The sequence below is a fragment of the Bufo gargarizans genome, chromosome 2 (genome assembly GCF_014858855.1).
Source record: "Bufo gargarizans isolate SCDJY-AF-19 chromosome 2, ASM1485885v1, whole genome shotgun sequence".
NCBI classification, from domain to species: Eukaryota; Metazoa; Chordata; class Amphibia; order Anura; family Bufonidae; genus Bufo; species Bufo gargarizans.
In genome coordinates this window covers 18,615,359-18,628,884 of record NC_058081.1, presented here as the reverse complement: position 1 = coordinate 18,628,884, position 13,526 = coordinate 18,615,359, and the positions used below count along the sequence as shown (strand labels likewise).

General features: G+C 45.0%; 1 protein-coding gene across 2 annotated transcripts in view; it reads left to right on the top strand.

Moving 5' to 3' along the window:
- The window catches only part of LOC122929230, a 231,062-nt gene that overhangs the window by 174,169 nt on the left and 43,367 nt on the right, over positions 1-13,526 (top strand). The window contains exons 8-10 of one of the 2 annotated variants that reach the window (XM_044282738.1): positions 854-900; positions 5,242-5,325; positions 7,395-7,478. In XM_044282738.1, the coding sequence (XP_044138673.1) occupies positions 854-900; positions 5,242-5,325; positions 7,395-7,478 (215 nt within the window). The remainder of the gene's footprint in view (positions 1-853; positions 901-5,241; positions 5,326-7,394; positions 7,479-13,526) is intronic. The other variant, XM_044282739.1, reaches the window with a different exon arrangement.

Below are 13,526 nucleotides of genomic sequence, written 5' to 3'. Positions count from 1 at the left end.
AAAAAATCACTAGGATTATACAGAATACGGAGGATGACCTCAATGAAGTGCTTATATATCTCCTAACTGGGGGATCATCTTAATCAATCCCTGCCACACTAAAATCCAAATTAAGACCATGTGGTTGTAGGAATCGCAGGGTATATATCCACTTCAGTTCTTTTTCCTTAAGATTTTTTCTCTATCTCCACCCCTTCTAAGGGAACCCACTGCATCGATGACTCTGAACCGCAGCTGATTAATAGAATGTCCACGCTCAATGAAACGTCTGGCAACCAGAGACTACAAGGGCACTGTATCATATAGATAACATCTTTTGATCGACGGGTAAAAAAAACATTGATTTGAAACAAAGAGTTTAAAATCAATGTTTTTTTTACCTGTCGATCAAAAAGATATTATCTATATGATACAGTGCCCTTGTAGTCTCCTCTATGTGGGTGAGACTACAATGGAGGTGAGAGAAAGGATCAACAAACAGAAGAGCACAATAAGGAAAGGTGCGCTGGATAAACCGGTTGCCAGACGTTTCATTGAGCGTGGACATTTGTATACATGCTGTGAAGCTTTTGCAATAAAAAAGAAAAAAAAAACTGAGATGCTGCTGTGACTCTCCCTCTTCAACCTTCCGGCATGACGGCCGTGGATCCGTGGTTTTTGGCGGCTGATGCGTTCTGGTGACCCGATGAGACCGTGTGTGCTGCTTTCATTCCTTTTTATACTATCCAGAGGACAGGTCATTAGTTAGAAAGTCTTGAAAAAAAAACTTTAATCTTATAGGCTACCTACTTAATGAGTATACTTGCATTTGCCAAGAACATCTCTTAACATTTATTTTCCCCTTTATTTCCAGTGGAATTAGATTTTGAAGAAAAAACATATTGTGAGATCTCAACAAAGGTCAGTAACTGGATTCCATTAAAGACTCTTTGCATTTTATTTAATTTCAATTAATAGAGGATGGTGTAAATAGCACTTTTCTAAATCACTTCAATTACAAAATCTGCCTGCATCCACCTGGAAAAGGGCTGTAAAGTCTTCCACCTAATAATCACTTCAATGCCTTCTGTCAGGCAAGATTTGTGCTTAACCCTACACAAAATGGGCTGCAAAGGGTAAAGTGCATGTGCTAATATGCAACTAGCAATACTGATAGTATTTTGTGCCCATTCCATGCAATTTGAGATTCTGGCCCTATTAGGCACTCACCTTGTGGATTGTATGTCCTGTGATTATATGTGTTTTTTACAAATAAGATTTGCCCTTAGTAACAGAGATGGTATAGAGGCAGTGGGGGTGTGTCAGAGCTAGCTGAGATCCTGAGCCTGATAAAAGAACTGTTTCTATACAGCTTCTGAAGAATATAGCAGCCTCCTGTGTGTCTGTAAGTTTGATTTCCTACTCTTTATCTGTTCTGTGAGCTCCGGAACTATGAACAAACATAGTGGGAAGTAAATGAAAGGACGTCACAGCAGTACAGTGCTGGCAGATTCCACAGAAGGGCGATGCCTCCTGCTTCTGAGTGAAATGCATCTAGCTGTGCAGCTGAAACAGGGAATGATATGTCTGAAAAACATTCGGGAAGCCCAAAATATACATGTTCCTTCACAGTTATGATTGTAGAAAGAAGCACAATCATTACGCAAACATTTTTTAAACACTTTAAAACTCCCACCATGCCCTACTGTAGGCTGATAGCTGTAGGAAGTCTCCTACAGCTATAGCTGTAGGAAGTCTCCATAAAGTGGCCTGGCCTACTCAGCGGAGTGGCAGTCTTTTGTTAAGCTGCCGGAAGAGGTGAACATGGCCATTTGTCAAATTTGTGGGCAGAAGGTGAAGTGTGGCCAGGGAGCCAATGTTGGCACCACGGCGCTGTGTCAACATATGCAGCATCACCATAAAGTGGCCTGGGAGAACCGTGGATCCAATGTGGTGGTCCAGCCTGCCTGCATCCACCAGTGGCATGCACCCGATTTCAGGCAGTCAAGGCTCCACCACCTCAGACGAAGATAGCTTTCTGTCCTTCCAATCATCTGCTGGTCCTGATGCTCCTGCTCTTCCTCCTACTCCTTGCCAGTCATTCTGTCAGCAATCGATCACCTAAGCGATTGTCAAGAGACAACAGCATGTGTGTACTCATCCAATGCCGCAGAAGCTGAATGTGCTCCTGGCCAAGTTGCTGGTGCTGCAGTCCCTCCCTTTCCAAGTGGTGGACTCTGCACCTTTCAGAGAACTGATGGCTTGTGCCATGCCGAGCCTAGGTGGAGAGTCCCAAGCCGTCATTTATTTGCCAAAAAGGCAGTACCAGCCCTGCACACACATGTAGAACAGAAGGTGGGCCAGTCCTTTAGCCTGTCGGTGTCTGCCAAAGTGCACGGCAGCACCGATGTGTGGAGCTGTAACTGCGGTCAGGGACAATACATGTCCTTTATGGCCCACTGGCTAAATGTGGTTCCTGCCCAGCCATACCAGCAACTTGGCCAGATGACGCTGCTTCTGCCTCCACATTCTCACTCCGTTGGTCATGCGACAATGTCCACCTCTGCCTCCTCATCTTCCACTGTGTCCTCAGCCTCCACTGTAAGAACAATTCACAGTGCTTCCCCAGCATACCACATGTGCAGGGCACAGTGATGTCCTGCTGTTCTACACCTCATTTGCCTGGACGAACAAAGTCACACAGGGGAGGTACTGCTACGTGTCCTTCATCAAAAAATCTAATCCTGGCTTTCTCCGCGACAACTGAAAATCGGAACCATGGTGACCGACAACGGGAAGAACATGGTGTCGGCGCTGCGTCAAGGAGGGCATGGTGCATGTGTTCAAACTGGTTTTCAAGCAGTTCCTGAAGTCTTCCACCCATCTGCAAGACATCCTAAAAATGGCCAGGAAACTTTGCATGCACTTCAGCCACTCGTACACCGCCAAGCACACTCTCCTTGAGCTGCAGCGGCAGATTGGCATCCCCCAACATATGCTTATATGCAACGTTTAAACCAATTGGAATTCCACCCTCCATATGTTTGACCGACTATACGAATAGAGAAAGGCCATTAGCGATTGATCTTGATAATCCAAGTGGACAGGAGTACTCCCCTGTGTAACTTTGATGTCTGATAGTGGCAGCTCATGCTTGACACCTGCCGTTTGCTCAGGCCCTTTGATGATGCCACGTTATTTGTCAGTCGCCAGGACTACGGGATGAACAATGTCATTCCACTGCTTCATGTCCTGGAACAGATGCTGGTAAATCTGGCTGGTCAGGGGACTGGAGACATGGCGCCTACATCTCACAGCCACATGAACCCTGTGGGGGTTGAACTGGAGGAGGAGGACATTGGAGCACAAGCAATGTGTAGTGAAATGGGTGGTTTTTCTACACAGGTAACAGGAGAGGAGGAGCATGAGCAGCCAAAGGAGCAAGAGGGAGATGAGGAAAATGAGACTGATGACCCAGGCACACCGTGGTAATATGCAGTGGAGAAGGAGGCAGGGAGTCCCTCCGGGTCATTTGCTCAAATGGCCCGCTGCATGCTCACTTGCTTGGGTAGTGACAGCCAAATTGTCATCATTCAGCAGAAGAATGACTTCTGGCTCTCCACCTCTACCGATCCAAAATGGGGGCCTTTTTTACACCCTCTGAGAGGGAGGACAAACTGAACTAATATAGAGACTTTCTATGTAGTCAGTTGGCCGCTGTCTATCTGTACCATCGTCCATCCTCTCGCAGGTCTGACCAGGGGGGTCCCTCTGTGCTCTCGTTCCACTGCCATGGCTGCTGTGGAGGGGTGGGGGGGGGGGTTGCAGTACCAGCTCCATCAGCAGCAGAGTTGATGATGAGCAGCTTTCTTAACCCGCCTAGTACACCAGCAGTAGCAGCTAGACCTGAAGCAGAACCTGAACCAGCAGGTGGTGGCATACTTGGACGGCACCCTGCCACCCCACATTGAAGATCTTCTGGACTACTGGGCAGTCAAACTGGATTTGTGGCCGCAACTGGCTGAGTTTTCCCTGGAAAAGCTGTCCTGCATGGCCAGTATTGTGGTATCAGAGTCGGTGTTTAGTGCGGCAGGGGCCATAGTTACCCCAAAGAGAACTCTCCTGTCCACCCAAAATGTAGAGAGACTGACCTTTGTCAAGATGAATCAGGCGTGGATCAGCCAGGATTTCCATCCACCAAAGCCTGATGCATCAGATTAGATCATCCATGTTGCCTCACCCAAATCTTGACAAAAGAGATCGGTTTCTTTTGGCTACCTTCCTCAGCTACTATTCTGATCCTGCCACACATCTGATGCCAAGTGCTCCTTCTTACACCCACCATCATCAGTGGGTACTTTTATTGCCACCCACCTCGCCACTCTGTCACCGGGTCACTCTGTGGTCTCCTAATGCTGCTGCCACCTCACCACTCAGTTCTCCTCATGCTGCTGTTGCCACTTCTACATTATGCCATTGTGCTACTCTGTGGTCTCCTCTTGCTCCTGGTGATGCCACCTCCACACTGTCATTGTGCTACTCTGTGGCCTCCTTATGCTGCTGCCACCTCCACACTGTGTCATTGTGCCACTCTGTGGTCTCCTCATGCTGCTGCCGCTTCACCACTATGTGGTCTTTTCATGCAGCTGCCAAATAGCCATTCTGTGGTCTTCTCATGCTGCTGCTACCTCAACACTATGTCACTGGGCCATTCTGTGGTCTCCTCATGCTGCTGCCAACTCACAACTCTGTCTCTGGGCAACTCTGTGGTCTCCTTATGCTGCTGCTGCCACCTCCACACTATGTCATTGTGCCGCTTCATAACCTCTTCATGTTGCTGCTGCGACCTCCACACTATGTCACCTTGCCAGTCTGTGGTCTCCTCGTGCTGCTGTCACTTCACAACTCTGTGATCGGCTGAGCCCCCCAAAAAAGTAATACAGAGATTTTATATACTGATGACCTACAGTGTCATCAGGATAGGTCATCAGTATCTGATCGGTGGGGGTCCGACACCTGGGACCTTCGCTCATCAGCTGTTTGAGAAGGCACCAACGCTATACAATGGACAATGCTATGTTTGGTCAGCTGTGAGAAGGCATCAGCGGACCCAGGTATCGGACCCCACAAGAGACTGATATGCCAGAGAGTAGGTCATCAGTATATAAAATCTCAGAAAACCCTTTTTATTAGAGCCCAGCTTAGACATATATGAGTGTTTTTATGTTGACAGACTATAACTTTGATATAATTAATTTTCAGAGCATAGAGAATAATCAAGCAGCGGAGTGTACAGAAGAAGCAAATGAAAATGAGATGCAGGGAGAAAAAGATGAACCGGAAAATGTAAGTACCAGAAGATGCATCTTGCAGTAAACCTACCAGAAGGCTCCTTTCTCTATTTACTTGAAAAAAAGATCCTTAGTGTGAAAACACATTAATGCAAAATTGCTGACGACGGTATAAAAGGAGTGCACTTTTTCACGCTATAGTAGGATCTTTGACCGCTGCATGGTTCTTTATACCTGGTGCTAACATTGACCTGTAAGGCTGACTTCACACCTGAGTTATTTGGTCAGTTTTGGCCCCGTGACTGCCCAAATAAGTGAAGTGTGCAGTGATTCTAAGAGCGATGCCTGTCATCTGCATGTCATACGGACTCACAGTATTATTTCACTACCACAGCAGACTCCCTATGAGTGTTACTGCAAGGCACAGTAACCACTATACAGGCTCTCTGCAGCCAGGAAATAGCTGTTTTTAAACTCGATTCTCCTCCAATAAATTCGGATCAAATCTTTTCGTAAAATTCGGCAAACGGGCCAAATGGAATTTTTGAAAAAATTCGCTCATCTCTAATATCAACCAATCAGATTTCACCTTTAATTTTCCAAGGGAGCTAAAAAAAAATTGAAAGGTTGATTCTAATTGGTTGCTATGAGCCAGTTTTCCTTTATACCAATTTTGATAAACCTCCCCCAATATGTTTAAAGAAATCATTATCCGTAGGCTATAATAACTATGCTTACTGCACTTTGTGGGTGCAATAGTTTAGTGTACTAGTCAATATATTATTTTTTAGCAGTATACTGACATATACCAGTCATTCTAAAGCTGCCCATACACAGTAATCTTTTTTGGCTGAACTAACCGTAGCGACCTGGTGCCTCCCCTGTAGTGAAGTCCAGATCCCTGTTCAGGGGATAAAGAGTGATTAGCATGGGACTGCCAGGATAAGTCTTTAGAATTAGCCCTAAGCTAAGGCTATAGGTTGACACAGTGGTTCAACCCCCACTGCCGTAAAAAAAATAATTAGACAGGTGTGGAAAAAATACTTCCAACTAAGAATTCTTTCAAAAATAGAAGTGTAAATGTTTTGTTTTTATCAATTAAAAAAATGTAAAGTGAATTAAAAAAAAAGAGAAATCTAAATCCAATCAATATTTGGTCTGAGCACCCTTAGCACTCAAAACATCATTGGTTCTTCTAGGTACACTTTTGAAGGAACTTGGCTACGAGGTTGTTTCAAACTTCTTGGAACACTAAACACAGATCTTCTGTGGATGTAGGCTTGCCACAATCCTTCTGTCTCTTCATTTAATCCCAGACAGACTAGAGGATGTTGAGATTAGGATTCTGTGGGGCCATATCATCACTTCCAGGACTCTTTGTTCTTCTTTTAGCTGAATATAGTTCCTAATTACACTTGCTGTATGTTTGGGGTCATTGCCCTGCTGCATAATAAGTTTAAAATTTAAACTATTAATACTTCTAGTTTTGAAAGCATTATTACTTTGCAACATTTTTTTTCCAATCTGCCTAATTTTTCACAGCATTGTAAGTCAATGAGCCCTTCTAGGATTTAGGTCTAAATAAATTTGTTGAAAAATAAGATGAAAAATGAATTTGATACTTGATGTTAAACCTGTTACAATTTGAATAAATAAGATGCCCGTCGTAACCCAAATTTTTATTGATTGTCCGAGCCCCCCAAAAAAGTAATACAGAGATTTTATATACTGATGAGCTACAGTATCCTCAGGATAGGTCATCAGTATCTGATCGGTTGGGGTCCGACATCTGGGACCTTCGCCCATCAGCTGTTTGAGAAGGCACCAGCACTCCTCTGAGCACTGTGGCCTTCTCTCTACTATCCTAGGCCAGTGATGACACGTTCACGTGTCACGTGGCCCAACAGCAGCTCAGCCACATTCAATATGCGATTCCAAGCACAGCCGCTATACAATGGATGATGCTATGTTTGGTGAGCTGACCCCAACCTGATGACCTATTCTCTGGATAGGTCATCAGTATATAAATATCAGAAAACCATTTTTATTAGAGCTCAGCTTAGACATGTATGAGTTTTTTTTTTTATGTTGACAGACTATAAATTTGATATAATTAATTTTCAGAGCATAGAGAATAATCAAGGAGCGGAGTGTACGGAAGAAACAAATGAAAATGAGATGCAGGGAGAAAAAGATGAACCGGAAAATGTAAGTACCAGAAGATGCATCTTGCAGTAAACCTACCAGAAGGCTCCTTTCTCTATTTACTTGAGAAAAAGATCCTTAGTGGGAAAAAACATTAATGCAAAATTGTGCAGCCATGTGGTCTCAAATTAAAGCTGTTCAGGAACCTTGTACTTTAGTAAAAGTATTTTTCTTGAACTCTATCTCCCTCTATAGTATCTTTGTACTTTGGTAAAAGCATTTTTCTTGAACTCTTTCTCCCTCTGTAGTATCCCATAGGCAAGCAGTTGCCTGGAATAAAGAAACAAAAAAAGACTAAGGATGCATAGGATCAATGTGTCAAACCAAACCTTGCATCCCCATCTGACATTACACTGCATTGGGATCACGCGGCACGGTCCTACTCCCCCTTCCCTTAGGTATGGTAGTCAAAACTCCAAAAACCCAATTGGGATCATAACTCCTCACTGGAAGGTTATAGGGAGGTGGTTCTGGTGCCAATGCATCTAACGGGGTCCCTGGTACATTTGGCCACCTGTTCTCCATATTTCCTCTTTCCTGTGTCGTACAATCGAGAGACATCTAGGGGAACATCCGGCTCGGTCCCGCGATCCAAAAGATGTCACCGGTATATAGCTAAGACGTATGTGTCACGCTCATGTGTTGGAGAAAAACACCACACCGAGCATAGGAGGGAAAGGGGATACCGGAATAAGGTCTGGAAACTAGGGAAGAAATATGGACACTTTCTAGAGAAAACCTTAACTTCAGTCCTGATAGTCTACCAGTATGAACAAGCCCCAAAGGTACAGATGTAGTAGAGTTAACACTCATGCTATATGAGATGTGTTATTGAAACTAAATGCGTTAAGCAAACGCCTTCAATTGCTTTTCAATGGCTTTTGTTTGAAGATAACATGATTAGTTAAGAATTTTGAGTTAAGAGTTTGAGCTACATCTGTAGGGAAGTTCATACACCGGATACCTACAATCCTATCTCACCCTTTAGGACCCTGGAACTAATGTCAAGACTGAGTCTACCTGTTCCTCCAAAGAGAAGGACAAACAGGAGTCTCCCTCAGGCCTAATGACAAACAGGGAAAGGCAACGCATACATATACAGTATATAAACAAAATACAAAAAGGAAAGGAAACAGTTATCTTCAATGAAGCTAAGGTAGAACCAGGAACTCAGCCAATAACCAAACATAAGCTAACCACAAGTCTAACAGAAGCTATAAACCGCAAAGCATAGTGGGAGAAACAACAATAAATAGAGAAGGTAAAATTACCACAATAGCCACACCTGGAGAAAGAAGGTGTGGCAAGCACCAGAAACAACACAGACGTCATTTGATCCAAAGGGAAAAAAATGTCAGATCAAACCATGTGTTGCCAGTCTCACAAATCTCCTGCCACCTGTCATGGGAACGTCTGTATGTCTTGGTACGTCCGTGACATTATGGTAATTTCATAACTCGTTATAAACTTGCTGTTTCAGACTGTCTGGGGGGGTTTATTTAATGCAGTTGACCAGCTAAGGCCCCCAGAAGGGGGTTGCACTGTCAGAGAAGCTTGCTTCCAGTCCGACTGCTGGAGGTGTGAAATGTTATTACCTTGAGGCTTTGAGGCTGGGCCACCTGTGGAGCCGATTTCCTATGCCAGATTCTCATCAACCTAGACAGCCAATTGACAGGCATCAAATTATATCTCTCTATATTCCTCACAATCAATTTCTTTCTTTGTTATTAGGATTTCAAGCTCTGTAGAAAAAGCAGCAGAGCCAGGAACTTTTCGCAACTTATGTTTGTTACTAGAGATGAGCAAAGTTTAGAAAAATTCAATTCAACAGCTTTGCCGAAGTTTGACAAGAAATTTGATTTGTTCCAAATTAGTTTCTCATGAATCGTGATAAATCTGGTATACCCAGGCCAATCTGCCTAATCATATTCTTCCCATTTGGTAGCCCAATCTCAGTATGAAGGTTTGGAAGTTAAACTGCAGGGAGAGCATGGGAGACCGCTGAACTACTGACTCTGCTACAAATTTTCATTGTGTACATAACTGTGCAGTGCACCAATATTCAAGTAGTGTCTCTATTACAAAGTGTGGGGGGGGGGGGGGAGTTGGCAGCTGCAGCAGTGGCAGTAGCAGTGACAGTAGTGTTGTCCAAGTATGCCACCACCTGCTGGTTCAGGTCTTGCTCCAGGACTAGCTGCTGCTGCTGGTAAGTAGTTTCTTTACTAGGTGACTGAAGAAAGCTGCTCATTAGAGTTGAGCGAACACCTGGATGTTCGGGTTCGAGAAGTTCGGCCGAACATCCCGGAAATGTTCGGGTTCGGGATCCGAACCCGATCCGAACTTCGTCCCGAACCCGAACCCCATTGAAGTCAATGGGGACCCGAACTTTTCGGCACTAAAAAGGCTGTAAAACAGCCCAGGAAAGAGCTAGAGGGCTGCAAAAGGCAGCAACATGTAGGTAAATCCCCTGCAAACAAATGTGGATAGGGAAATGAATTAAAATAAAAATTAAATAAATAAAAATTAACCAAAATCAATTGGAGAGAGGTTCCATAGCAGAGAATCTGGCTTCCCGTCACCCACCACTGGAACAGTCCATTCTCAGATATTTAGGCCCCGGCACCCAGGCAGAGGAGAGAGGTCCCGTAACAGAGAATCTGTCTTCATGTCAGCAGAGAATTAGTCTGCATGTCATAGCAGAGAATGAGGCTTCACGTCAGCCACCACTGCAACAGTCCATTGGCATATATTTAGGCCCAGCACCCAGGCAGAGGAGGGAGGTCCCGTAACAGAGAATCTGTCTTCATGTCAGCAGAGAATTAGTCTGCATGTCATAGCAGAGAATGAGGCTTCACGTCAGCCACCACTGCAACAGTCCATTGGCATATATTTAGGCCCAGCACACACACAGGCAGAGGAGAGAGGTCCCGTAACAGAGAATCTGGCTTCATGTCAGCAGAGAATCAGTCTGCATGTCATAGCAGAGAATGAGGCTTCACGTCAGCCACCACTGCAACAGTCCATTGGCATATATTTAGGCCCAGCACACACACAGGCAGAGGAGAGAGGTCCCGTAACAGAGAATCTGGCTTCATGTCAGCAGAGAATCAGTCTGCATGTCATAGCAGAGAATGAGGCTTCACGTCAGCCACCACTGCAACAGTCCATTGGCATATATTTAGGCCCAGCACCCAGGCAGAGGAGGGAGGTCCCGTAACAGAGAATCTGTCTTCATGTCAGCAGAGAATTAGTCTGCATGTCATAGCAGAGAATGAGGCTTCACGTCAGCCACCACTGCAACAGTCCATTGGCATATATTTAGGCCCAGCACACACACAGGCAGAGGAGAGAGGTCCCGTAACAGAGAATCTGGCTTCATGTCAGCAGAGAATCAGTCTGCATGTCATAGCAGAGAATGAGGCTTCACGTCAGCCACCACTGCAACAGTCCATTGGCATATATTTAGGCCCAGCACACACACAGGCAGAGGAGAGAGGTCCCGTAACAGAGAATCTGGCTTCATGTCAGCAGAGAATCAGTCTGCATGTCATAGCAGAGAATGAGGCTTCACGTCAGCCACCACTGCAACAGTCCATTGGCATATATTTAGGCCCAGCACCCAGGCAGAGGAGGGAGGTCCCGTAACAGAGAATCTGTCTTCATGTCAGCAGAGAATTAGTCTGCATGTCATAGCAGAGAATGAGGCTTCACGTCAGCCACCACTGCAACAGTCCATTGGCATATATTTAGGCCCAGCACCCAGGCAGAGGAGGGAGGTCCCGTAACAGAGAATCTGTCTTCATGTCAGCAGAGAATTAGTCTGCATGTCATAGCAGAGAATGAGGCTTCACGTCAGCCACCACTGGAACAGTCCATTCTCAGATATTTAGGCCCCGGCACCCAGGCAGAGGAGAGAGGTCCCGTAACAGAGAATCTGTCTTCATGTCAGCAGAGAATTAGTCTGCATGTCATAGCAGAGAATGAGGCTTCACGTCAGCCACCACTGCAACAGTCCATTGGCATATATTTAGGCCCAGCACCCAGGCAGAGGAGAGAGGTCCCGTAACAGACAATCTGGCTTCATGTCAGCAGAGAATCAGTCTGCATGTCATAGCAGAGAATCAGGCTTCACGTCACCCACCACTGCAACAGTCCATTGTCATAAATTTAGGCCCAGCACTAGTGTTGAGCGGCATGTCCCATATTCGAATTCGCGAAATTTTGTGAATATTCGAAAGAATATTCGTAAAATATTCGCGATTATTCAAATTCGTTATTATTTCGCATATGCGATAATTCGAATTATCGCATAATACATATGCTATGCAAAATTCACATGTGCGCTAATGAAATCGCCTTACGAAGATTCGCAACTCAATTCAATCACTAATGTATGAATGCAATGCCCTTTGCCTCTGTTCTGGGACAAGTGTAGATATTCGCATGTGCGCTAATAAAATCGCCTTACGAAGATTCGCACCTCAATCACTTTCTAGGGAATGTGAGACTTTTGGGAATCAATCGAGATACAGTGGGGGGTGATGACAGTAGTTGACAGAGTACAGATCAATGTAATCTGTAAGGTGGAAAGTAAAATAAAAAATACGAATATTCGTAAATCGAATTTTACGAAGTTCTACGTATTCGCGAATATGGTGCTATACTATATGAATGCACAGGCCTTTGCCTCTCTGTTCTGGGGACAAGTGTAGATATTTGCATTTGCGTTAATAAAATCGCCTTACGAAGATTCGCAGCTCAATTCAATCACTAATGTATGAATGCAAAGCCCTTTGCCTCTGTTCTGGGACAAGTGTAGATATTCGCATGTGCGCTAATAAAATCGCCTTACGAAGATTCGCAACTCAATTCACTAATGTATGAATGCAAAGCCCTTTGCCTCTGTTCTGGGACGTGCCGATATTCGCATGTGCGCTAATAAAATCGCCTTACGAAGATTCGCGCCTCAATCACTTTCTAGGCAATGTGAGTAAGATCTGAGCTGTTGGACCTTTGGGAAACAATCAATTATATGTGTACTGTAATTTTGTGGGGGGGGGGGGGGGAAACAAAAAACGAATATTCGTTTTTACGAATATATAGCACTATATTCGAAATATTCGCGAAATCGCGAAGTTGCGATATTCGCGAAAAAAATTTGCTTTTCGAATATTCGCGCTCAACACTACCCAGCACCCAGGCAGAGGAGAGAGGTCCCGTAACAGAGAATCTGGCTTCATGTCAGCAGAGAATCAGTCTTCATATCATAGCAGAGAATCAGGCTTCACGTCACCCACCACTGTAAGAGTCAATTTTCATAAATTTAGGCCCAGAACCCAGGCAGAGGAGAAAGGTCCCGTAACAGACAATCTGGCTTCATGTCAGCAGAGAATCAGTCTTCATATCATAGCAGAGAATCAGGCTTCACGTCACCCACCACTGCAACAGTCAATTGTCATAAATTTAGGCCCAGCACCCAGGCAGAGGAGAGAGCTCCCGTAACAGAGGATCTGGCTTCATGTCAGCAGAGAATCAGTCTGCATGTCATAGCAGAGAATGAGGCTTCACGTCACCCACCACTGCAACAGTCCATTGGCATATATTTAGGCCTAGCACACAGGCAGAGCAGAGAGGTCCCGTAACAGACAATCTGGCTTCATGTCAGCAGAGAATCAGTCTGCATGTCATAGCAGAGAATGAGGCTTCACGTCACCCACCACTGCAACAGTCCATTGGCATATATTTAGGCCTAGCACACAGGCAGAGCAGAGAGGTCCCGTAACAGACAATCTGGCTTCATGTCAGCAGAGAATCAGTCTGCATGTCATAGCAGAGAATGAGGCTTCACGTCACCCACCACTGCAACAGTCCATTGGCATATATTTAGGCCTAGCACACAGGCAGAGCAGAGAGGTCCCGTAACAGACAATCTGGCTTCATGTCAGCAGAGAATCAGTCTGCATGTCATAGCAGAGAATGAGGCTTCACGTCACCCACCACTGCAACAGTCCATTGGCATATATTTAGGCCTAGCACACAGGCAGAGCAGAG